Source organism: Taudactylus pleione, unplaced genomic scaffold (genome assembly GCF_031769625.1).
Source record: "Taudactylus pleione unplaced genomic scaffold, aTauple2 ptg000129l, whole genome shotgun sequence".
Classification (NCBI taxonomy): Eukaryota; Metazoa; Chordata; class Amphibia; order Anura; family Myobatrachidae; genus Taudactylus; species Taudactylus pleione.
Window position 1 is genome coordinate 5,877,357 of NW_028284531.1, and position 26,780 is coordinate 5,904,136.

The following is a 26,780-nucleotide window of genomic DNA, read 5'->3' on the forward strand; positions in this document are numbered from 1 at the left end:
TTGTGGGAGAGGTATTGTGGATTTACTGAGGGCTATTTTGGGCCACTTTGCAAGACAAAGGATTTGATAGTAATTACTATACATATGGGCAGCACAACACAGAACATGTCATTTCATGTGCCTGCCACCAATGTAAAAAATCTGGTCCGTGTACTTGGTATTTGCACAACTGTAAATTCATTTCAATAAATAGACTGCAATGTGGAAAAGGAAGATATATGAATCACCCCAGAATTTGTTAGGAATCCCCTAAAATAAAATGCAAAGTACATTGTGTTAAAAAGATAACATGTTTGTTTACAATGAAATCAAAGTAACCACCTAGTAGTAATCACCAATGTATATTATTCTTACAATCTGCTTTAAAGGTTTTCTCTAGCATAGAACATTTAAATCATCTGAAGCTCACTTGGCGGATACCTGATTAGTTGTTACCAGCTATACTTATACTACATCTATCCTTCTGTAATGGGGCAGATTTACAAAAAGTTGTTTTATGCTATCCATGTATTAACTTGTATTGTAAATAGTTTTATATTTTTTACCTCTGCTGATATACCAAGAATAAAATATTTAGGTATAAGAACAGTAACTAGAAGGTTGTGTTTGACCAACAGCTAATATTGCAATAAATACCCGTAAGTGGTGGAAATTTCTCCAATTTAATTAGTATTCAAAGTTGTAGCGCACCAAAGGTACCCCCTTTCATATATATATATATATATATATATATATATATATATACTGTATATATATATATATATATATATATATATATATATACATATATACATACAGTCAGGTGCATAAATATTGGGACATTGACAGAATTTTCATATTTTGGCCTCTATTCACCACCACAATGGCTTTGAAATGAAACAAACAAGATGTGCTTTAACTGCAGACTTTCAGATTTAATTTGAGGGTAATTACATCCAAATCAGGTGAACGGTGTAGGAATTACAACGGTTTCTATATGTGCCTCCCACTTTTTAAGGGGCCAAAAGTAATGGGACTATCAACTCAAAAGCTATTTCATGGACAGGTGTGGGCTATTCCCTCATTATTTCATTATCAATTAAGCAGGTAAAAGGTCTGGAGTTGATTCTAGGTGTGACATTTGCATTTGGAATCAGTTGCTGTCGACTCTCAATATGAGATCCAAAGAGCTGTCACTATCAGTAAAGCAAGCCATCATTAGGCTGAGAAATCAAAACAAACCCATCAGAGAGATAGCAAAAACATTAGGTGTGGCCAAATCAACTGTTGGAACATTCTTAAAAAGAAAGAATGCAGCGGAGAGCTCAGCAACACCAAAAGACCCAGAGACCACGGAAAACAACTGTGGTGGATGACAGAATAATTATTTACCTGGTGAAGAAAAACCCCTTCACAACAGTTGGCCAAATCAAGAACACTCTCCAGGAGGTAGGTGTATATGTGTCAAAGTCAACAATCAAGAGAAGACTTCACAAGAGTGAATATAGAGGGTTCACCACAAGATGTAAACCATTGGTGAGCCACAAAAACAGGAAGACCAGATGCCAAACAACATCTAAAAAAGCCATTACAGTTCAGGAACAACATCCTATGGACAGATGAGACAAAGATCAACTTGTACCAGAGTGATGGGAAGAGAAGAGTATGGAGAAGGAAAGGAACTGCTCATGATCCAAAACATACCACCTCATCAGTGAAGCATGGTGGTGGTAGTGTCATGGCGTGGGCATGTATGGCTGCCAATGGAACTGGTTCCCTTGTATTTATTGATGATGTGACTGCTGACAAAAGCAGCAGAATGAATTCTGAAGTGTTTCGGGCAATATTATATGCTCATATTCAGTCAAATGCTTCAGAACTCATTGGACGGCGCTTCACAGTGCAGATGGACAATGACCTGAAGCATACTGCAAAAGCAACCAAAGAGTTTTTTAAGGCTTAAAAGTGGAATGTTATGCAATGGCTAAGTCATTCCCCTGACCTGAATCCGATTGAGCATGCATTTCACTTGATGAAGACAAAACTGAAGGGAAAATGCCCCAAGAACAAGCAGGAACTGAAGACATTTGCAGTAGAGGCCTGGCAGAGCATCACCAGGGATGAAACCCAGCGTCTGGTGATGTCTATGCGTTCCAGACTTCAGGCTGTAATTGCCTGCAAAGGATTTGCAACAAAGTATTAAAAAGTGAAAGTTAGATTTAGGATTGTTTAGTTTGTCCCATTACTTTTGGCCCCTTAAAAAGTGGGAGGCACATATAGAAACCGTTGTAATTCCTACACCGTTCACATGATTTGGATGTAATTGCCCTCAAATTAAATCTGAAAGTCTGCAGTTAAAGCACATCTTGTTTGTTTCATTTCAAAGCCATTGTGGTGGTGAATAGAGGCCAAAATATGAAAATTCTGTCAATGTCCCAATATGTATGCACCTGACTGCATGTATATATATATATATATATATATATATATATGCCCAACAAGACCCAGCACTCCTTAATCCTGAATATAGCTCCCGGTGCCCTTCCACAAACACCATGTAGTTATCACCCCACGAGTGCCATCCGTGGGGTGATAACATATATATATATATATATATATATATATATATATATATGTGTATATAAAGTACTGGGAAAGGGATCACAGGTAATGACCTTATTAGAGATCCTGTCCCTCATTAGTACATCCCAAAAAAACGTAGGGCCTGATTCAGCATGAATCGCAATGCTGCTTATTCACACGCAACGCAGTTTCTAATATCAGCGGTGATATGTACATATTTGCATTCACATTGCAATCGCAGCCTGAAATAAGGACGCCCATTTCCCCTTACTCACATCTGTATATTTGGGCAACATTGCGAAACAATCGGTAACATCGGACCCATAAGCACAGTTAAGGCAGGTCAGACCTCACGCAGTAATTCTTTACTTCAGCACACGCTATGAGGCCTCAGGCTGCATACGGCATCGCAGTGGATAATTTATACCTGCCCCTGAAACGGCGTGCAAATGTACTGGCACGCCTGCGTTCGGCCGACCACCCTCCCATCACCACCCACAAACGGCACTTCCTGTCAATCACTCTGCCATGAGTATGTGTATCCTCTGCGATCGCAGTTCCGATCACAGTGACTAGTTTGCGCATGCACAGAATGCAACAATTGGCCGTCTGTGTGCATATAAGCAACTGCGTTCCTTGCGAAATCAGGCCCTTCATTTACTATTGCCGTAAATAGCTGCAATAAGAATTATATTTATCATATCTGGGACCCGGTAATTGGTAAATGTGCCCCCAGATCCATTATATAAAGAGAAATAAAGCAATGGACTGCTTTCTATGTGAAAGACAGAACTTTCAACTTTGTCTTTTAAAAGTACCTTTTATGATGATTATCAAAGACTTTTGAAATAATTGTTTTATAGCTCTGCATCTCCTGATTATAACCTTTAGTGCAGTTTCTTGTTCTAGTGCTTCTACTCCTCAGAAATATTTGCATCTCTCAATTTAATTGAAAAATTACAACATATCACTCTACTGTGTTTTTTCAACTACATGTGCACTAACTACCTTGGCAAAATTGACATGTTAAGCAATTGCACCAACATATTGTTCTCCTTTCATGTTGCTCTAATTGATTAGGGCATAACTTCTAAATTTCGAATATTGTAAAGTAGAAAATGAATGAACAATACATGTTCACACTGTCTTCAATGATATGGGAAAAATAATGACCCAGTTGTGACATTATAACATCACTAACCTATGAGGGACAATATGAAAATCTCCCTTTCAATGTTTTTTTTTCCTCAAAGCCTCAAAGCTACAGAAAGTAACTAATCATGAAAGGAAAGCCCCTTCCCCAAATCAAATGAGTCATTGGCGGATGCCGATTTAGGGGTGACTAACTGGCTAATTGTCATTAAATAGACGGATGTAACTGGAAAACCTCATTTTGTATTATACTGTATTTTGTTGAAAAATGTCTTCATTTTCTATCTCCTCTGTTTTTCCCACTCAGTCATCACAATTACACTAGTCCTCTTTGTTCATTGTAACTTGTAGAGAACAGAGAGATGATATAAGAAATACAAAATTCTATCGAAAGGAAAAAAAATCGCTTTTAAGCAGGAAAAAAAAAGCAATGCTCTTCACTGAACAGAAAGCTTTATTGTTCCGACAAAACGGAAACATCTCATCAGAACAAAGACAGTTATTCAGCCAAAATCTGTCCAACGTAAAATGCAGTAGTACTAAAAGGCATTATTGTCTAGTTCTGGGAATGAGCATGGGGTGAAACCTATCGTTGCTCAAATTGCTACAGTTCTTCAATTATTCTTGCTTGGTTCATGCCAGTGCAAAAGTGGTTGTAAAATTTGGGAACACTCGCGAAGTTAAGCAATTTTTAGGTCACAAGACTATTTTGTAATGTGAGGTTTGTTTGAGTAGGGTGAGTAGGGAATGGCTTGCCAAAAAGGGTCACAATCTATGGAGTCTACATCAAAATATTTACTTCCTCTGCTGGGGGAGTAGTTCCAAGTAAAAGTGCAACTTTATTTAAACAATTTTGTTTTCAAAAATGCAAATCCAAAACACCGACTGCAATAACTGATGCTCACAGCATCGTATATATTATGCTGCAGGGCTTCCACTCCTTATCTTCTAGACTAAACCTGTGAAAGCTCTCATTTTAAGTGGTTCCAATAATGGTTGAATCTAGTACAGTATGTTATCTTGGAATGGAGATATAAGATTGGGATAACTGGGAGTTATCATGGAGTCATGTTTGGGGTTAATTTGGAATACATACTGTATGAGTAATACACTATTGGATCTACTAGTGCTTATAAAGAAGTGGTGTTCTCATATAGGGCAGGATATATCAATCAAACAAATGTGATACATGATACATCCATTCCCACCCTGAGTAATATACCATGTACACGACTACTGAGATGTGAACCTAAAACTAAGGACCCTATTTATTAAAGTTTATAAAACCATAAATCCTCTCCTAGAAAAAAATATTTTTTTCTAGGGAATGTATCATAATTAAGTCATTTTGATATTTATAAATGATATAATACCAGAGATTTTGCAGATATCTGCAGCGTTTACTAAACATTCATTAACTTCCTCTGTCCTATAGTTCTCTATGGGGACACAATATGGGGCTATTTAATAAGGTAGCTTTTCAGCGCTTGTCTCCATTAGATAATGGCATAACTGGGACCCCGCTGGAGAGGGTTCTTCTTATTTTACTCCTGATGGAGGCTCAGACACAGTTGCATGTATAGGTCCGAAGCTGGCAGTATAGTGATAGTTAAAGCTATCGCTATACTGCTTTCTGTACACTAGGACAGCTTCTTACCAGAAGCTCTGCTCCATCTGAACCCCTCTGATAAATAGGGCTAAAAATTATTTGCAGCGATAAGAACTGAAAGTTAACGGGCACATTTTGCTACATTTGATAAATAGGTCCCTAACACTTCTATTGTTAAAATGTTCCTAGTGGAATATAATGTCATTCCTTTGTGAAGAATCTAAAATATTTTATACTAGCTTTTGGCCCAGGTGTTGACGTTTTTTTTTTTTGATCTATATATACCGCCCTTTACCCCCAGCTATCTCTCCCTTCCCTCTGTCATTTATCTCCCAGCCTCCATTTACTTGTGGCTGGGTCCCTGCGGAGGCAGCCATGTTAGCAGCATAGGAGCGGGGAGGCGTTTTGTCTTTTTGTTTTTAGTCTGGATAGTTATATCAGCGGGTGAACGCTGTGCGTGTTGGGTCCGACATGCAGATGTCAATGGGATGACGGAATTTATACTAGTAGTCAGTTTTATTATACAGCACGTCGGATGCAGATGCCATCTTAACATTTAAGAAAGATGGACTAGTCCTAAAGACTTAGGGACCCATTTATCAACTAGTTTTATCATGCGCATTGAGTTTTAAAACTCGTTGCGTATGATAATAGTGCTTCAGCCAATCAGCTCCTAACTGTCATCTGTTTGAAAAATGACAGTTGGGAAGTGATTGGCTTGAGCACCATTTATCATACACAATGAGTTTTAGGGGCCTATTCATAAACACTAAAATAATGGCTTTAAAGGACATTTTCCTAAATTACCCTTTTTTTAGTATTTACTAACACACAAACTTAACACAGGAGACATCACTGATAACTCCTGGTTAAGTCCGTCTGCGTTAAATTTCTACATTCCCCATTAGTATGGGGATGTAGAAATGGATGTGGATTGAACAGATCTACATTAAAAAGGTTCAGACATCAGATGTTAGACAGGCAATAGGTCGACAGGGACAAAAGGTCAACACACTAAAGGTCAACATGTAAGAAAGTCGACAGGAACAAATGGTCGACAGGGTCAAAGGTTGACATGCAAATGGTCGACTTTTTTTTCTAACCCTAATCTTCACCCTAACCCTCCCCTTGGTGCCTAACCCTAACTCTCCCTCCTGGTGCCTAACTCTAACCGTCGGGGCTAGGTGCCTGACCCTAACCGTCACTTCTAGTGCCTAACCCTAACCCTCCCTCTCCTGGTGCCTAACCGTTGGGGTAAGTGCCAAACCCTAACCGTTGGGGAAGGTGCGTAACCCTAACCGTTGGGGTAAGTTCCTAACCATAACCCTCCGGTAAGTGCCTAACCCTAAAAACACAAAAAAATCATGTGTCGCCCATTTTCATGTCGATCATTTTCATGTTGACCATTTGCATGTCGACATTTTGACAATGTCGACCATTTGTACCTGTTGACCTTATTACATGATGACTTTTAGTGTGTCGTCCTTTTGTACCTGTCGACCAATTGCCTGTCTAACATCTGTTGCCTATCTAGACATTTTCTACCTTTTTACTGTAGATCTTTAGACCGGATCCCGTAGAAATTAGGCTATTCATCAAATTCCGAAAATTGTGTATTTTCGGAATTTGATGGTCTAACTATACGCCACTCTCAGTTGGCGTACAGCGGGTTATACTTTGCCTGCTTACAGCGTGAGCAGGTCCTCCTCGGCTCCTTCCGTCGCTCCCTGGTCTCTCCTCCGGCTCCGGCTGCTGCTTTGACACAGACTGTGTGCTCCCGGCAGAACACAGTAAAGTTTAAAAAAAAAAAATAGTAAAATTTGAAGAAAAAATAAATAAATAAATCTTCAGGCGGGAGGTTGGGGTCCACGGCTGCAGCCTGTGATAGGCGGCCAGGTAGGTGGAAGAGGGGCGCGGGGAAGCAGGGGGGACGGACACAGAATTACCGCAGCTGTAATCAGTGCTGCGCATACGGCGCTCTCGTGAACGTAATGGCGCATGTGCAGCGCTGATTACAGCTGTGGCATGTTATAGCAGGCAGGGAAATGTATCTATTTTCTGAAAAGCTGTCATCGCAAAAATGACAGCTTTTCGGAATAGATAGTTATGGAGAGGAGGAATGATGAATTCCTCCGGTAATTAGGTAGAACTCCATGCGAGTTCTAAATCTAATTACCTCCATCAATTTTTTTTGTAATGATGAATAAGCCTCTTAATGTGTATGATAAGTAACACTTGCTGACAAATGGGCCCCTTCATTTTGCTGTAAAGCGATACAGTACTTCTATCCTTTCATATATTGTATATTGGAGTAAACCCATAAGTATTCTTCCAGTCATCTCCATTCTGTTTGGGAAAGTTATATTGTACACTGGATATGTAGTGTCTGTGTATGTGCTCATTCATACCAGCATACATGGAGATCAGGAGCATGCTTTCATCACCTTGGGCTCCATTTATTAACAAGTTTTATGTGTGTAAACTGGCTGTGTATGTAAAATAGAAGCTCCTGGTATTTATTATTGATGTGTGCACTGTGTTGTCTGCTGTGATATAGCAGCGCTATTTTCCTTCATATATCCAATGAAATGACTGCTGTGTGTATTTATCAATGAGCAGTATTTTGAATACCGCTCGTTGGTGTAATTGAAACTCTCCAGGGTGCAAGCGCTAGGTCCCGGCAGGCCCCTCCTTCCTTTCTTCCTCCTGCACCAGCTGGCGCCCCTGCCCCCCACAGCGCACAGAAGCCATTTCCACTCTCCTCCATCAGCTGGCAGTCTCCTCTCCCCCTTCCATCCTCCCGCAGCAGCAGCAGATGGTGGCCCCTCCTCCCAAATCAGCCAGCAATCTACTCTCCCTCTTCCTTCCTCCCGCAGCAGATGGCGCCCCCCCTCCCACATCAGCTGGCAGTCTCTCTCCCCCTTTCATCATCCTGCTGCAGTAGCCAGTGCCCTCCCCCTTTCACATCAGCTGGCAGCCCCCCTCCATCTTTCTCGCAGCAACCCGGACGTTTCTTCCCTGTGAGGCAGCGGCAGCAGCCCCCCTACCCAACCCTTCACACAGCAGTGTGCGCTAGTCTTATAAGGGCGGTTGCTGCCCATACTTGCCTACTTTTGAAAAAGCATTTCAGGGAGATTGTGAAAGCAGCACCTATAAGCACGGAGGTAAAGTGGGCGTGTACTGCTACATCTGAGAGGCGTGTCATAAACTGACTTACATCCAAATGTAAATGAGACCCAAAGCAGTTAGTAAGATCTATTTGTTGATGAAATCACACTCATACTTTTCAGGGCTAGCTCATGTATTGTGTTTTACAAGGGGTTCCATATAAGTGGCCAAGAGCATACCTCCCAACTCGGGACAGTCCCGTTTTTCTAGCGTAGGGAAAGCCTGGGGGGCTGCCCAGCATCTCTGAGAGTGCTGGGCACGCCCCCTATAGTGACGAAAACGGGGGGAAGCTGCGAGGCTCCGCCCCGTTTTCAGTTGGCTCCGCCCCTTCTTGGAGGCCACGCCCCTTTTCCGGACGCCCTGTCCCTGCTTCCCATTATGTAAAGTTGGGAAGTATGCAAGAGAAACCTTATCTGAAAATGCATGTAGCCATAAGGATGATTGTGCCTTATATAACTAATGCAGGGAAATGGCACTGATTATACCATTTGAATGTATATATCTCTGATTTCTTTATTTTTTCTCAAGTACATAACAGCTTCATAATGGATGTTAGGTGCAATCAGTGAGATCATCAGGGAGTCTGGGAGATTGCTACTATTTCAGAGAGTCTCCCTGACAATTAGGGAGAGTTGTCAAGTATGTTGCTGCAGCTGCCAGGTAGAGATCTTAGAGGGCCGCCAGCCAGGAAGATAGACAGCACATGAGTAGAAGAAAAACAGCGCAGCCAAGTTTATTTACACTAGCGCTTGCCGGCGACAGCATCATAAATAAATACAAGTTAAACAAAAACAAAAAAAGCAGCGAACGGAAACATAAGATATCACTGCACTGATACTCATTAATAAATGGAGCCCCTTTACTGAACTGAGAACAAACATAAAGCAACACATTTTGCAGCAGCTGTAAAGCAATACAGTAAAATAACACAGTGGTGAGACATGGTACTGTACTGCAGGCATGACACAACAATGTGAATCTAGCAGATCCAGATTTCAATATATAACAGGATACACTGGGGGGAATTTAATTCAGCACAATGATGAATAGTCGAGGGAGGGAGCTCCCTCAGCTATACAATTCAATGGGCTGTGTGCCTTGTTGGGAAGCAGGTAAGTCAGAGAATGCCGGTTCTCTCGACTTAACCTGGGCTACCCGGCATTCTCCAACTAAAGTGCCGGGCGCGTGGCTGTTAGCGCCGCGCTAAGCCGGCAAACAGCTGCGCGCCTGGCACTTTTGTCGGATTTCTCCTCGCATCCCCAGGGGGGTGAGAGAAGAAATCTTTTAGCCGTCCAAACAGTGCGGTGTATTGCATAGCTGCCGGAGCTCCCTCCTGCGGCTATTCTACATCTCACTGAATTGAATTCCCACCACTGAGAGTTGTACTGTATTATGTGTCTTAAGGACATTATAATGATCTAATATTTTGGATCCTTTAGATTCAGAGCTGGATAAAGGGGGGTGGGGATGCCCAGGGGGGCCCACTGTCTCCTGCTTGGAGATAGCTGACTTGCCTTTTTTATACCTTAAAAAAATGCACTCATGTGCAAGAAAGCTCTGTTGAGTGATGAGGACAAATCAGGCCTCCCAGGAACTCACTGACCGGACAGCAACTAAAGGGTTAATGACTCAGCGCTGGTGGCACTTTGGTCCTTGGCCGCGAATCGCACTGATCCATGTTAATTGCACTCCTCCCCTTTCATCTCTCTTGCAGCGCTGTCTGTTCCCGTGGTGCCCTACTCCCCATAGGGAAGATCTATCAAACTTTGGAGAGAGATAAAGTGAAGAGATAAAGTAGTAAAGTACCAACAAATCAGCTTCTGTCATTTTACAGGCTGTTTGAAAAGTTACAGTTAGGAGCTGATTAATTGGTACTTTATATCTCTCCAAGCTTTGATAAGTCTTCCCCTGAGTGTGCGGGGTTCAGTGCTGCAAGGGACAAAACACATCATAGAGCACAGATAGAGCAGGTGGGAGAGGGCACTTTGTAATGCAAATAAAACATTTGGAATGGACATGTTGGGGCAGTGTCATGTAAGTGTAGGAGTAGGGGTAGGGGGTAAGGAGCTCTTAATGTAAGCGTGGGATAGGGTGGAAAAGAACTTTAATATAGGTGTAGGTTATTTCATGCAATGCTGGAGGAGGCATACATCATTAATATATTGGCGTGGTGAATATGGGGCTAATTATTTCATGGTGAGTGGGAGCTTTTCATTTATTGGTGAGGTGATGGTGGGGGCTATTTATTTGATGGTGATGTCCACTGGTAACCTTACTGTCAGCATTGGTAGAGTCTACCAGTGAACCGCATATTACAATTTGCAGGACCCCAATGTCAGTGTTAGTGGGTTAAATTTGTATGATGTACTAAGCCTTGGAGAGATATAGGGCCCTATTTATCAATATTATTTTTACTAAAAAAAATGTGTTTTCACACCCTTTTCACATTATTTTAGTATCACATAAATTTATTAAAGGGTAATTAGAGTAGTTTTCTTGAAAAAATACTCTATCCCTTTAATTCGCATATTTTTAGTATGCAGATCGCATTTCCCATACTTGTAATGCCTGAGATTTACTAAAAATATATTGTTAAGGATTACCGGGGGAAGCCCTGTGATAACACCGCCACCTGGAGATGGTGTTTTCTAGGGTTTCCCCTGGCTCCCCGACTCCTGCTCTGCTCTGACAGAGCCGGCCCCCTGTGCAGGGCCGCCATCAGTGGGGGACTGCTGAGACTGGAGTCCCGGGCCCGGTCACAGCCGTCAGAGAGGGGTCCCACCCGCAATCCCAGTATCAAACTCAGGGGGGTTTCAGTACCTAGAAACCCCCCTGCCCGACGATCCATCACCGCTGCTGAAGGTTTTTTTTTGTGAGACGGAGATTCTTGTCTCCGTCTCACTGGAGTTCAGAACAGAGCCTGTCAGTAGAGGACTCTCCCGTGCATGCGCGGCTGCTCCTCGTAGCTGCGGAGATTGCAGAATGGGGTGATGCGGCGACACACAGCTCCTCCCAGGCATGTATCTCAGTAACTGTATGTATATGTAATCGGGATGCCTCCTGTCAAAATACCAACAGCGGCATCCCGATGGTCTGTATTCCAACAGGGGTCGGGTAAGTATACTAACCCTCCCCCTACTCCCCCCTAACCCTCCCTTCTTGTAGCCTAACCCTCCCCACCCCGCTAGCCTTGTAGCCTAACCCTCCCCACTCCTCCCCGTTAGTGCCTAAACCTAAGTCTCCCTCCTTCGTGCCTAAACCTAACCCTCGCCCCTTAGTGCCTAACCCTAATCCTCCAGTGGTGCCTAACCCTGCCCCCTAGGGGTGCCTAACCCTAACCTCCCACCCAAACAACATAACCTTGCTACGCTGCCTAAACCTAATACCTCCCGTGGCTAACAGCTAAGACTTCCCAGACTTACCTCGTTCGGGATGGCATCCTCCTGGATATCGGTGTCAGGAGTAAGATAGGCGTCGGTATTTCGACAACTATCTTAAGTCCCATATTGGGGCTTCCCCAGTTGGGAATTAGACCGGTGGCATCCCGGCTGCCGGTCTGATAACTACATCCCTTGTGTATGTGTGGGCTGCAGTTATCATTTATATGTTGAAATGTTTGTGTTTTTCAAGGCTTATAATGTATAATGTCATGGTTTTTTATGTATACACATTGATTTTATTGAAAGTACCAATAAATCTAAAGGTTTAATTTTATTCCCATGAATGGGTGGGCAGGGGCCCCACTGCATTTGTTTTCCCAAGGCCTACAATTCTGAAACCCCATGTTCATGTAATCAGTCTCTTTGCATTGGAATTTATATTACCTTGTAACTTGTGTTCTCGTGCCGAAGTCAAGGGATCTCATGGACTGCAAAACTTCAATACAACCCATATACTGCAAAACAGGAGCAAAATGTCAGTATATATAAAGCCATTATGTATCTGGGTTCATACATTGTATGGTACAAATACAATACAAAGTGCAGAGCAGTACCAATCAATATATTCATATAATGAGTCACAATAATAAAATGGGCATATATTATGTTCAGTATATAATATGGCTATGAAAATGATGTTTTGCCTCACAACTTGCTAACTAAACCCTACAATAAACTGCTGCTACCAAAATATACAGTAGCTCTGTGGCCATTAACAATGAAGTGTCTATAGTCTTCTGGACCCAGCTATCTTCTATGCACATGTGCTGGTTTATATAATGCTGGGTACACACAACCAAGAGAGAGGTAAATGTAGGACACATCTCGTCAGCAGAGTGAATAACAGAATGGCTGACTTATATTTCCTCTATGCACCAGGGCATATCTTTGGTGCAGCCACAGTTATTCACTGCAATATTAGTACCTTAAGATGTGTGTAACTTATATAATATAAGTTACACACATCTTAAGATACTGTGTGCCAAATGTAATAGGGTGAGTTTAGAAAATGTGACAGTTTAGCAGTAATCTCTCAAACCTTTTCAACTTGCCCAATGTAATAGAGACCGAGAACATGTAAACTTACGTCTTTAGACTCAAAAAACTCTCACGATTTAAACGCTCATCCAGATGTTTTCCCATTTTGAAGATAAAACTTGACCAATATGTGCAATTCAAAATACTTAAGTAAATTGTTTTATTTTGCAGCCATATTTGGTTACTTTTGTTCAGAATTCATTTTTAAATCAGGCCCATTATATACACATTTGTGAACGCATACCTCTTAACATTTTACATGGACAGAGAGGCAGTTAGATCTGTTCTATAAAAGAAGTGTTTATTATATTTTTCGTTGAAGCACAAACAGGAAATAAGAGTCCAACATTATGCATGAATGACACAAAAGAAATATACAAGAAATTCAGGGCCTGATTCAGACCCGCTCGCAAGCGGGTCAATGGCCGGGCAGTGCGCACTCGTGAGCCCAGCAGCGAGCAAGAAATCACTCGCTCCGGGGCGCTTTAAAAAGCTGGGCGGCTGTCGATGTTGATCGACAGCTCGGCCCGTTTTGTAGGTGGTGAGGGGGGTGTGGCTGACCAAACGGAGGCATTCCTGAAGGAACACCTGCCGTTTGTGGGCGGCCCTACTCGTGATGTCAGTAGTGAGCTTCCTCCTCTATTTGAGCAGGAAGCTCACTGGGGCTTGCGTCAGACGAGACCCTACCACAAGGGTCTCGTCGCAAGCCCAATGGTCGCGATAATTGCGACCATCACCTGGCCGCTCGCAAAAGCTGTGGATGGTCAACCACAGCTTAGCAAGCGGCCAGAAAGCCGGGTAAAAAAAAAAAAAAGCGGCTGCCTTGATTGAGAGCGAGCGTTCGCTTTTTTGCGAGCGCCTCTAAATCAGGGCCTCAAGCCGTTAGAAAACACTCCAAATCATATTGCTAATGGTTAGGCAGGAGTCAGACCAACAGGAGGATCCTGAAGAATTACCCTTGTTTCATACAAAATAAAATAAATATATATATATATATATATATATATATATATATATATATAAAATTATTTTTTTCCCTGTATTCAAAGGCAGGCATTCTAGCAGTTGTCCTGATAAAAAGTATCAAAAAGCAAAGCTACCTAGACAACAAAGCATTGAAAAACATGGTAAGTCTCTTTGCAGATGTTATTAGAGATTTAGATGCCAAACAGACACTGGCCCTGATTCAGAGCCGGACGCTCTGAATCAGGGCGTCTTTTTTTTTTTATGGAGTGGCCTCCTGGCCGCTCGGATAGCTGTGGGTTACCACCCACAGCTATAGCGAGCGGCCATGATGATGGTCGCGACATACCTTGTGGTAGGGTCTCGTGGCCGCAAGCCCCAGAGAGCTTTCAGCTCTAACAGAGCCGGAAGCTCTCCACTGACATCACTTGTGATGTCAGTGGGGCCGCCCCCGAACAACAGGCGTTCTCATGGGAACGCCTCCGTTTGGGCAGCCACCCCCCCGGCCCGCCCACCAAAGGGGGCGATCTGTCACTCAACATCGACAGCTTGCCCCCTTTGTTGCGAGACCCAGAGCGACGGAGTGTCCTTCGCTATCCGGGTCTCGCGCATGCGCACGACTGAGCCGGCTCCGTCATGCGCATGCGCTCTGGGCCACCATCGACCTGGTTGCGAGCGCTCAGCGCTTGCGACCGGGTCTGCATCAGGCCCACTATTAGGGACTAACTGGGGACTACCCATATAGATCTATAAATCAGACATGAGAGGGATACGTTGGAAGGAAAGAGAGAAAGTTGAGATATGTACACACACAGAGGGCCTGATTCAGGGCAATCCGTCGCTCCGGGTCTCGCACCAAAGGGGGCAAGCTGTCGATGGTGAGTGACAGCACGCCCCCTTTGTTGGGCGGGTCGGGGGGTGGCTGCCCAGACGGAGGCGTTCCCACGGGAATGCCTACCGTTTGGGGGCGGCCCCACTGACATCACAAGTGATGTCAGTGGAAGAGCTTTCGGCTCTGTTTGAGCCGAAAGCTCTCTGGGGCTTGCGGCCACGAGACCCTACCACAAAGGTCTCATCGCAGGCCTGATGGTCGCGATGGTCTTGGCCAATCCGACCATCATCGTGGCCGCTCGCATTAGCTGTGGGTGGCAACCCATAGCAATGCGAGCGGCCAGAAGGCCGCTCCATAAAAATAAAAATAAAAGACGCCCTGATTCAGAGCGAGCGCTCTGTCAGAGCGTTCGGCTCTGAATCAGGGCCAGAAGCCATAGTGTCATTTAAATGTGTGTCCACCCACATCACAATAAAACAAAACTTTATACAACGTACCTCCCATCACAAATGAACAGTTCTTCCATTTATAAAACAACACTGAGCAACAAAAAAGTTTAAAGCTAGGTACACACTGGAGCGATGTCGGGACGATTTGCCATTTCGGAACGACAAATCGCCTACATCGCTCAGTGTGTATGCTCAATATGCGGGTGCATGTATGCTAGCGTCGTCGTCAGGTTTGAATTGTTGCACATAAAACATGACGATAACGCTAACGATTTGGTGCACGTCGCCTAGTGTCTATGGCCAACCGGACCGATTTGATCTCACCTTCTTGCCACTCCCTGTTCCTCCCACTGTCCTCCACCCAGGGACGTATTTAAAATGGGTGCAAGGTGTGCGGTGCACATGGGCCCCTGTGTCCATGGGGGCACCAGACACCGCACACCCTGCACTCAATTAAAAATACTTGCCTCCCCGCAGGCTGCAGAACTGCAGAAATAACCGGGAAAATGGCCACCATGGCGTCATGTTCCCAAAGGCCTGCACATGCGCAGTAGACTCTTAATATAAAGTAGTATTCTCAGATGATATCTATATTGTATAACTACTCATATAAAGGTGGGCTTTCTCTGTGACTGTGTCGTTACCTTATTCATAGTAAGGTTCTCAGACTTACAAGGAGTAGTCAATTGTACAGTGACTATTATCTGTAACTCTGTTGGGTAGAATACCGACAGCCAGCATCCCGACACCCTTAGGGAAGACAGGTAAGTGTTTTTCTAACCCCTACCCTAACCCTCCATCCCTGATGCCTAACTCTAACCTCCCCCCCTAGTGCCTAACCTCCCCCTCCCCACACCCTAAACCTAACAGCCCCTCCCCGATGCCTAACCCTCCCCCTAATAACTAACCCTAACCTCCCCCTAACACCCCGATACTTACCTTCGGGATGCCGGCGGTCGGGATGCTGGTGCTGGGATCCCGACCTGACGAGATTTTGGCACCAGTATTCATACCGTTGGCATCCCGCACACCGGTATGCCGACTACATCCCTCTGTAACTATGTATTTAGTCTGTGACGATTATGTATTGCCATCTGCAACTGTATTGGATGTTTATAGCGACAGCGGGCATCTCTATATTTGCAGGGTAGAACAAGTGGAATAATGTAGTAGCAATCCTTTACTGTGTGTTCCTCCAACAATTAAATTAGGGAGCCCGTGTGTAATTAATAGGTTTATTAGTTCTGTTTTAATTCACGGCTTGTAATTCATGCCACTCAAACATATAACTTGTTTCCACTTATGTACCTATCTTTAATTCTCCAGCCCACATATATGATTGTTTATAAATGTATCAGTCACCCGATAGCTTATTTAGTATAGTAGGGGCGGGTATAGTAACTACTTTGTTCCACGGCTCGAATATCCTGCCCTTCCTACTATCTCTTTTTAATATACTTTAATGACGATCTGACACTTAGAGAATTAGTGTCTGCACCTCTTATAGATGCAGATATTCTGTCACTTCTATTCTGTTAATTTCACAGATAAAAAGTATCGCCGCTTGTAGTATCTCCTTAATAGAAACTACTGTAAGGAATAACGGTCTGACACTGTGGGGTTAAAGTCTTTTCTTTCATAGGCTGAGGTACATTTTTACCAATGACAGAAGGAAGTTTCTAATCACTTTCTCTATATATCTGAACACATCTTTTTCTATAACTAACTTCAATATTTCACCTAAAATTGGACAATATATTTTAACTAGTAAGAAATAAAGATTTATCTTTTATTATTTTCCCAGAGAATGATTTAGAGAATAGATATCAACTGACCTACCGAGTACATCAGATAGAAATCTTGTCCTTCCTCATGTTAATTAATATATTGTACTTTCACAAGATTATCAGGGAACACCTCCATGGAATAAATATGAAAATAATAATCAGTATAGATATCACAATACATTGATGGAATTGTAAGGTCAGTGGGAATCAGCATAACACTTACTCTCTGGATTAGATATCTACGTATCATATACAAATCAGTGCAGGACCACACCAGTTTGTTTTGAAGTCAACAAGTCAAGTTGACAAGTATAGCAGTGGAAAGAGCTTTCTGTGCCTGTTTGTACTTCTCCTTCATCTACTCCTCTGGACGCTAGTGCACCCTCGTATAGGGTAGCAGTTTCCACCTAGTGTCTAAGCATTTATAGGTGAAAACTCTGGATCTAAGGACAAAAGTGCCAGTGATGATCTTCCATTCAATCCAGTGAGATGCCATCTTGCTGTAGCTCATGGGCATTTTTTTTCTGCCATAGCAGAGGGACTGTATTGACCCCTTTTTAATCCTTCTAGACTCCTTGTCCCATATTATATACAGGGTACTACGCTGCACCTATGTGAGACACCTGCAAGGGACCCCACTGGTCAGACACTTAAGGTGAGCACCCTGCAAGGGACCCCTCTTGTAAACTGGACAATTGCTGCCAGGGCTGTAACAGGGCTTAAATGCGCCCTGTGCTGGTCCTGCCCCCTTAGCGGCTGATGTCATGATGTTGGTCGCATGACATCATTACGTCGCGAAGAGGGGTGGGGCCGGAAGCACCACAAAGTGCAGAGCTTACTTGGAGTGTCCTGAGGATGCTCCAGATCAGCAGGCACACACTGTAGGGTGCCTGTCTGGAGCGAGAAAAAGACGCTCTGGAGGCGTCACAGCAAGGATTCTGGCTGCAGGGTACCATTCCAGGCACCCTGATAGGCAGATGCTGCCCACAGAGCCCTGTGCTCTGTGCAGCGGCTCCAGTCACACACCGCTAGTTACTGCCCTGGTTGCTGCACTTCCTTTACTTCAGCCTTTGCCTAAAAGCACAGGGTATTACTTTAACATTCACTACAACCACTATAGATAAATAAATCTAAGACATTTCTATATTAGCTTAATGATACATTATTAATTTTCTCTTACCTCTTTTAATAGCACTGGGAATTACATTTACTAATTCTTAACATAACCAAACTTCATGCGTGTGTGACGTATACTGTAAGCAAATCTTTCCACTCACCACATATTTTCCTTTCCAGCATGTATAGCATAGTTGCCAACTCTCCCTGATTGTCAGGGAGACTCCCTGAAGTAGTAGCAGTCTCCCTGACTCCCTGAAGAGTCTAGTAATCAGCCTGAGTTGAATAAGCCAATCAGCACTTCCATATTGAATACTATAGCAGTGACCCTCGTGGGGTCATATCGGGGTTAGTGCTGTACATAGTACAGCATGTCTGTTCTGGTTCGGGTCACTGCGTTTGAATGTATACATCTGTTTTTTTTGTTTTTTTTATATAACAGCTTCATAATGGGGGCAATCAGGGAGATTTTTGCGTACTGCGTATGCATTGCAATGCACGAGCGCGAACCAGCCACTACGATCGGGACTGCGATCACAGTGACTACGCAGACCCAGCACAGAGTGAATGACAGGAAGTGCCGGTTGTGGGTGGAGACAGGGGGGGTGGTCGGAGAAATGCAGGCATGCCAGTGCGTTTGAACGCCATTGCAGGGGCATGCATAAATTAGCCACTGCGATGCCTTACACAGCTTGAGGACTCATAGCGTGCAATGAAGTTAGCAATTTCTGAGTAAGGTCAGGGCTTGTGCAAGTGTGCGTGAGGCTGCGATGGTACTCGATTGTACCAATGGTTTTACAGTCTTGCTAAACATTATGGATGTGTGTAAGGTAAAGTGGGCGTCCTTATGTTTTGCTGCGGCGGCATAGCGATCGCCATGGATTAGCATACTATGACAGTGAGACTGCATGTGTAATCGCTATTGCATTCGCAGTTGCGATCAGTAGTGGATCAGGCCCTGTGCACCTTGGTAAAACCATGATGCACTGCAGATGGGGCAGATTTATAATGTGCAGAGAGATATAAATGTAAATTGTAGTGACAAAATAAAGCTGTCCAGCATTTGTGGGTTACATGCAAAAGCAGCCAGTATTTACCCTACCATCAAAAAAATTTATGTATTTGCACCCCTTACATTGCAACATGGTTTGTCCAAGTACACAGTGGCTGATTCAGAGACGTATGTTAATTTGATGTTAATGCACTTCTCCAATGGTTTAATATCTGCACATACATAGAAGACACACTGCGTATGTGCAGATCTGGGTCTGCGATGTCACTCACAGTACCCAAAAGACGCAGCCTGAGCTGAATAAGCCAATCAGCACTTCCATATTGAATACTATAGCAGTGACCCTCGTGGGGTCATATCGGGGTTAGTGCTGTACATAGTACAGCATGTCCGTTCTGGTTCAGGTCACTTCGTTTGATTGTTTTACCAAGACCCCTGGACTACTACATGGACAAGGGGACTTAGCACATCCAAAGAGTAGTTAAGTATGAAGTGTGAGTGTGTTTAATAAAGGGTTAACATAGTTGGTCCTGTATTACTTAAATATTTTTTTACAGTGGCACTACAGTTCCACAAGTGCCTGCATGCCTAAAGACTTACTGTAAAGAACAATATTATTTTCTATATTTTACACAATCCCCCCACCCAACATAATCAGGGATCGTTAAAGTTATAGTTGAGCAAATACCCTGTGCTGCTCAGCTTGTGAATCCGCAGGTCTCGCACAGATTTTCATTATGCATAATGGGTACGCTCGCTGCAGGGATGCTCTTAGCCAGCACCTCTCCTCTGTCATTGATAAAATGAAATATTCAATGGAGTAGATGAGTCATGCACTGAGATCATATGATGAGTAAGTGTTCACTTGCCTCTGTGGCCTGTGCGTGGGAAGCTACTCTCTACACTAAGATGAGAAAATCAATATAAGAATTACTCAGAGGAGCGTATAGGGAGATATTATCTTTTACTTACAGATCAAGGTATGTGCCTAGAATTGAAATACAAATCTTTTTAATCTATGTTATAATGAAGTGTCCTGATCAATGGAAGTAGGCGTAGGTCCCAATATGCAGGAATAATGATAACAATTCTAAAATGTCATCAGTATTCTTTAATCTAAGAAATGCTCACAATACAGTTATATATTTCATGAGTAAATATAACAAAGAGAAACAATTTGACCATTCAGCAAAACTCTGATATGTGTCAAATGATTCTCACCAAAAAATAATGTACATTTAGATAATCATGAATGAGTGCTCACAGCTACCCTGATCTATCACCCTGCCATGACAGCCTGAAATTGCCAATGCACCAACTGTTAGGAAAACGTCCCTGGCTCTGCGGGGAGAATGTAATAGGTCACAAGTTTGTAAAACTGCAGAATTTCCTACAATTTTGCAGTGAAATTTAAAATAGCAATTTTTTTAAAAGGCAAAACCAAACTGGATGTGCCTGTAAAAAAAAATGTTACTTTAACTTTGTTGGAAAATTGCAGAAAATGTTGCACTTTTAACAACTTGTACCTTATTACATTCTCCCCTACATTTGGATATCAGTGCTTGCTCTTGGACATGAGGGAGAAGTCAATGGGGGATGCTCTTTTAACCCTAAAGCGTTCACCTGCAGTAAACAGAGCTGGCGGTGTCCAAATTCTGTACAGTCTCAAGCACATTCCTTCACCATTCCGTTTAAATGGGTTTTTTTTAACTTATTTTAAGAAATGCTAGCAATAGCATGATTTTTTACTCTAATGGATAAGGAGCCTAATACTGACCAGCAAGACATGCATCCACATACATTTCCTCAGCTTGCTCCTACATTCCTTTGTGTAAAATTTTATGGACAAAAAATATGTTTGTAGAAACTATTCTGGGAGCTTTAATGGATAGAACACAGTGATGGACCAGAACAGTTATTATATTATACTGAAAAATTATTTGGACAAAATGGATCACAATTTACTAACCACTAAATTTACTAAGTGCATTCTCGGGTGAAAATATCACTTTCTTGCAAATCGTGAATTTATCATCATTAAAGTCGGGTGATTTCTTCATTTTTTGAGGTTGAAATCGGGTGGTTTAATGCCGCAAATTTGTCAGTTTTGAACAATAGAAATTATATCACCATCGGTTCAATTCGGTAGTACTTTTCACTTATTTCAGCCTAAATCGGGAATTTACCATTATTCATTTTGCTGAAGTCGGCCGTTTTACACTCAAATCGGGGACTCAATAGAAGTTTTAAATGCACATTTAAATGTGATTTGTGTATGTTTATGAATGGAAAGTGTGTTGTAAGGGTTAATAAAAAAAAAACGACGTAGGGTCCCCCCCTAAAAGCATAACCAGCCCCGGACTCGTCAGCCACTCCTTGTTCCTAAAATTACTGGGAACAAAATGAGTAGGGTTCCTCCGTAATTTAAGAACCAGCACCAGGCTGCAGGGCCAGTCCTGGTTTTAAATATAGAGGGAAAAATATTGCGTATGGGTCCCCCTATATTTAAAACCAGCACCAGATCCAAAACGACCGGGGTGTAATGCCACAGCCAGGAGACCCTATTACCGGGTCTCCAGGGCCAAAGCATTATCACCCCAAGCCACTCAGGCCAAGCCGGGGATTTCGGGGAAGGTGGGGACCCCATAAAAAAGGGGTCCCCCCTCTCCCGAACCCCAGGCTTTGTCTGAAGCCCGGGGCTCTTCCCCGCACCCCTGGAGCGGTGGGTATGGGGGTAATAAAGTGAAGAATAGACTAAAACTATTGTATTTTACAGTGGGACTACAGGTGCCAGCATGCCTGCCCTTTGGCACTTGTAGAACTACAAGTACCAGAAGGCAGCCGGCACCTGTACCCCCACTGTAAAATAAATAGTTAAATAAAGACATGACACACACACCGTGACTAGTAAAGATTTATTACACACATACTGTACATCAATCACACATACTTACCTGTACCAGCTGGTCTGTCCACTTGTCCAAGTAGAATCCGTGAGGAATGACCTGTAACAAAGATCGTATACTCACCTGATCCTCGCGCTGGTCTCCGTAGGATCCCTGGAGGTCTTGGCAAAAGAAATAACACGCTTACCCGAAACCAAACGGACTAGTATTGGTATGTGTCTTGTCACACATACCAATACTACGCGAATGCCAGCTGTCGGGATGTCAGGGGGTTTCCCATGTCCTCCCAGCCAATCAGAGGCCAATTCACAACTAGCAAAACCATCTCCTCTAGCTCCCAAGTGTGCTGTCTTGGAGTTATCCTTGACTCTTCCCTCTCCTTCAAACCACACATTCAGTATCTCTCACAGTCCTGCCGCTTCCATCTAAAAAATATATCCAGGATCAGACCCTTTCTCACCCTGGAGGCAACTACGACTCATCCACTCACTGGTCATCTCCAGATTGGACTATTGTATCCTCCCGTCACCTGGCCTCCCTGACTCCCACCTCTCTCCACTCCAGTCTGATCTCAATGCTGCTGCTCGGCTCATCTTCTTCTCCAAACATTCTACATCTGCCCCCTCTCTCCTACAAGCCCTACATTGGCTCCCCTTCCCCTTCAGAACCCAATTTAAGGTTCTTGCACTCACTTACAAAGCCCTCACCCAATCCTCTCCCATTTACATCTCTCATCTCACTTCACACTCCTGCCCGCCCACTTCGCTCAACAAATGCATGCCGCCTCTCTTGCCAACTGATTACTTCTTCCCACTCCCTCCAAGATTTTGCCCGTGCTGCTCCCTACCTCTGGTACTCTCTCCCTCTCCCTATAAAACTCTCCACCTCTCTACAAATATTCAAACGAGCTCTCAAGAACCACTACTTCCTCAAAGCCTTTCAGCTCTCATCCTAACCTGCTGCTCCATCCTTCTTCATCTACCCCTTCTGTGTCAACCCGTCTGTCTGCCCCTCCCCTTTAGAATGTAAGCTCTCATGAGCAGGGCCCACTTCCTTCTGTGCTTCTTATTCCCTTACTCATATGATCATCTACCCCAAACTTCCCTAAGGTCACCTAACACTTTGTTGCTGATGCCCTGCTGCTTTTGAATGGTATGATCGCTATTGCAGCAAAGTTTATAAAGTATGTCCTTGTCCTGCGTTGTTTTGTACTGTAAGTCGCTGTCTTCTTGTTTGCTCATTTGTTTATGTACTTTGTGAGGCACTGCGGAACCCTTGTGGCACCATATAAATAAAGAATAATAATTAAAGAGGAACAAGAACAGAACCTTGGGGGATACCTACTGCTAGTGGAAGTAGGGGAGAAGTGGAATTATGAGAGGAGCCAGAGAAAGAGTGGTCAGAAAAGTAGGAGTGCAGTATCACACAGATTGAGGTAGTGAAGGATTTGCAGGAAGAGAGGTTAGTAGTCCACGGTGTCAAAAGCAGCAGAGAAGTCAAGGAGAATGAGCAGAGAGTAGTGGCCGCCCTAGGATTTGGCAGCAAGAAGGTCATTGCTGACTTTAATAATATCAGTTTCTGTGAAGTGGAGAGGATGAAAGCCAGACTGCAAAGCATCAAGCAAGGAATGGGAGGAAAGAAAGAAGGTGGTAAGGCCGTTGTAGACAATATGCTCAAGGACTTTGGAGGCAAAGGGAAGGAGAGAGATGGGGCGGTAATTAGAGAGAGTGTCTGGATCAAGGGTAAGGGTAAGGTTTTTTAAAAATGGGGGAGACAAGAGCATGCTTGAATGAAGAGGGGACAGTGCCTGATGTGAGGGAGAATGAAAAGATGAGAAAGATGGAAACAGGCAAAGTGAGAGAGGAAGTGGAGGGGATAGGGTCAAGGGGGAACTGGAAGGGGATGAGGAACGAATTAAGGCCATGACTTCATCTCCAGGTATTGGGGAGAAGGAAATCATAGATTCTAAACGGAATGGGGAAGATGGGTAGAGGTAGGCTGGGAAAGAAAGGGATGGGATGACGAGTGTCTGGTGGAAGGTGATGTCTTGATGGATGAATTTAATTTTGAATGTCAAGTGGGTGGCAAAATCATGGGCAAAGAGTGAGCAAGGGAGATGAGGAGGGGGGGCAGGGGAGTGGCGAAGATATGGGAGTTGGAGGACAGGTAGAAGTTAAGGGTTTTAAAATAAGACTATTAAGAGAAGGAAAGGGCAGCACTGTAGATCGAGAGCATATATTAGATGCTGAGTATAACACATTGACATAAACCTGAGAGATGTCCTGTTCAAAATTGACCACTAGGGAGTTTGTTAGGTATTTATTATAACTTATGTCATTATCATATCAGTGAAAATATATCATAACTTATGGTTAAAAATACTTTTAAAATCAATTGATTAATTTGGGAAAAGTCAAATACCAAAAAAGGGCTTATCAATTTCTAGAATTTAATAGCGATATGATAGCTAGAGTCTGATCGGTTGCTATGGGTAACACCACCACTTTTAATTTGTAGACGTTTTAGTAAATCTATCCCTAGTAGTACGATAGCATTTGCAATTTTCTGTGGGTATATTTACTAAAGTGGGGGTGTTTAGAAGTGGAGATGTAGCCCATAGCAACCAATCAGATTCTAGCTATTATCTTCTAGAAAGTGCTGGAATAATGTTAAGTAGAATCTGATTGGTTGCTATGGGCAACATCTCCATTTCTAAAAACTCTCACTTTAGAAAATATACCCCTTACAGTAGGATATTCCTAGAGCAATTACTGAAATTGAAACCGACACATTTCATCCTTCTAACATGCACTGTGTACATACATACATACATACATACATACAACTCAATGGGGTAAATGTAATAACCTGTGACTTGCAGGCATCGGCGAGATCCTGGTGAGTCTGGCCAGTGTTTAAAAGTGGCAATCATTTAAAAGGCAAAACCAGGCTGGTTTTGCCTTTTAAATTATTGCCACTTTAAAACATCGGCCAGACTCGCTGATGTCTTCAAGTTGTAGGCTATTACATTTACCCCAATGTATGTATTACTTTACTATCTATCAGGAGGTTTTACAGCTTTTTTATTTTAAATATGTGGCAATGTTTTTCCATTTTTATCTAGTCATCTGCTGGTGATATGGATTAAATTAAAATACAATACTATAAAACACATAACATACATACGTGCTTGCATGAAATATATTGAAGAGAGCACAAAGATTTTAATAGTGATAATTATACTAGTTTGCATTACTCATTGGAATTAAATAACACTAATATATTTTTTCTCAATTCACAGTGAAAATGGACGAGTGCAGCAACTACACCAGATTGTGCCTATGAAAGAAAACCTCTGAATCACTGATGAAATTGAACCATGCATGAGTCACTCCATTTAATTCAACTTCCGTAAAGGTCGGTCTGTTTTTATTTAATGTAAAAGATAAGTGCCAGGAAGATCTGGTATCCATACAGTGTCCCAATGACTCATGCTCTGTCCACACTGTAATATGTTTCTTCCTGTGCCAAGTCCACTTTCTGACATTTTTAAAATTTTACTTGGCTTTAAGAATAATATCTACAGTTAACAGTGTAACAAAATAAATAATAATGCTTATGTTGAATCCATATCGGGTTAATTTATTAAGGGGCAATACACCCATACTTACCTACTCTTTGAAAATAATCTCCTCTAGCAACAGGTAGGAGGTGCAGAATACAAGGTGCCCCCAGGGGCTGGGCCATGATCACATGATTGACAGAAAATCACATCATCCGGTCCATTTACTTCACTGGGGAAATAGATGGATCTGGGAGGATTGTCTACTCTCTTAGTAGCTTGTGAAAACTCCCCCAAATTTGTGAGTCTCCACAAATATTGAAGTGAATGATTATGGAAGGTTTGCTCTTTGGTTTGCAAAAAATGACATCTACTGTATCTCTAACTTGACGACAGTTAAGCCCAGAGCTTAACCATGTATTTGCAAATATATGCAACAAAGACCTCTGGATTTCTATTATCATGTAGTATTCATGTCTTTTTGCTGGGTTGTTTTGCAGTTTGGGAGGGAAATTTTTGTCTTTTTTTCTGTAGTCTAGAGGAAACCCTTCCCCTTACAAGTACCTGTCAAAAACCAATTAGGTTGATATGAGCAACCACTATTTTGTATTGCTGTTCTGAGAGGCATGGATGGGACCTGCACTGGGAGGGTGTCCTGGTTTCTGCAGTGCTATTTGGAGGTTTCTGGGGGTACCTCCTAGGTGAGTTGGCTCTCAACTTAAATATATTTATATATGTGCTGTTATCATGTGGCACACCAATATGCAATTATTCCCCAGAGTGGGTGCTATTATTATTTAGTGTTAGGGATGCCAGTACAGAGGAGACTTGACACGGCCTGGTGCTTAACTATGTATTTGCAAATATATGCAACAAAGACCTTTAGATGTCTATTATCATGTAGTATTCATGCCTTTTTGCTGTTTTTTTTGCAGCGTGCTGGAGGGAGAGGGAAACTTTTATTTTCTTTCTGTAGCCCAGAGTAAACCCCTCCCTTTAAAAGCACCTGTTAAAAACCATTCGGTTGATATGAGCAACCACTATTTTGTAAGACTATACATTTACCAAGAAATTGTGGAACCACACATTATGGGCAAAACTGTAACCATTTTGCTGGTGGGTGGTGGTTGCAGTACACACACAGATCGTGACCTCTGTTTTCCAGAGGAGGGGGGTTGCAGGGG

General features: G+C 42.8%; 1 protein-coding gene across 1 annotated transcript in view; it reads right to left on the bottom strand.

Moving 5' to 3' along the window:
• SHC4 (SHC adaptor protein 4) overlaps positions 1-26,780 on the bottom strand; it is a 109,523-nt gene that overhangs the window by 68,215 nt on the left and 14,528 nt on the right. The window contains exon 2 of the mRNA XM_088472799.1: positions 12,316-12,386. Coding sequence (XP_088328925.1) covers positions 12,316-12,386 — 71 coding nt within the window. The remainder of the gene's footprint in view (positions 1-12,315; positions 12,387-26,780) is intronic.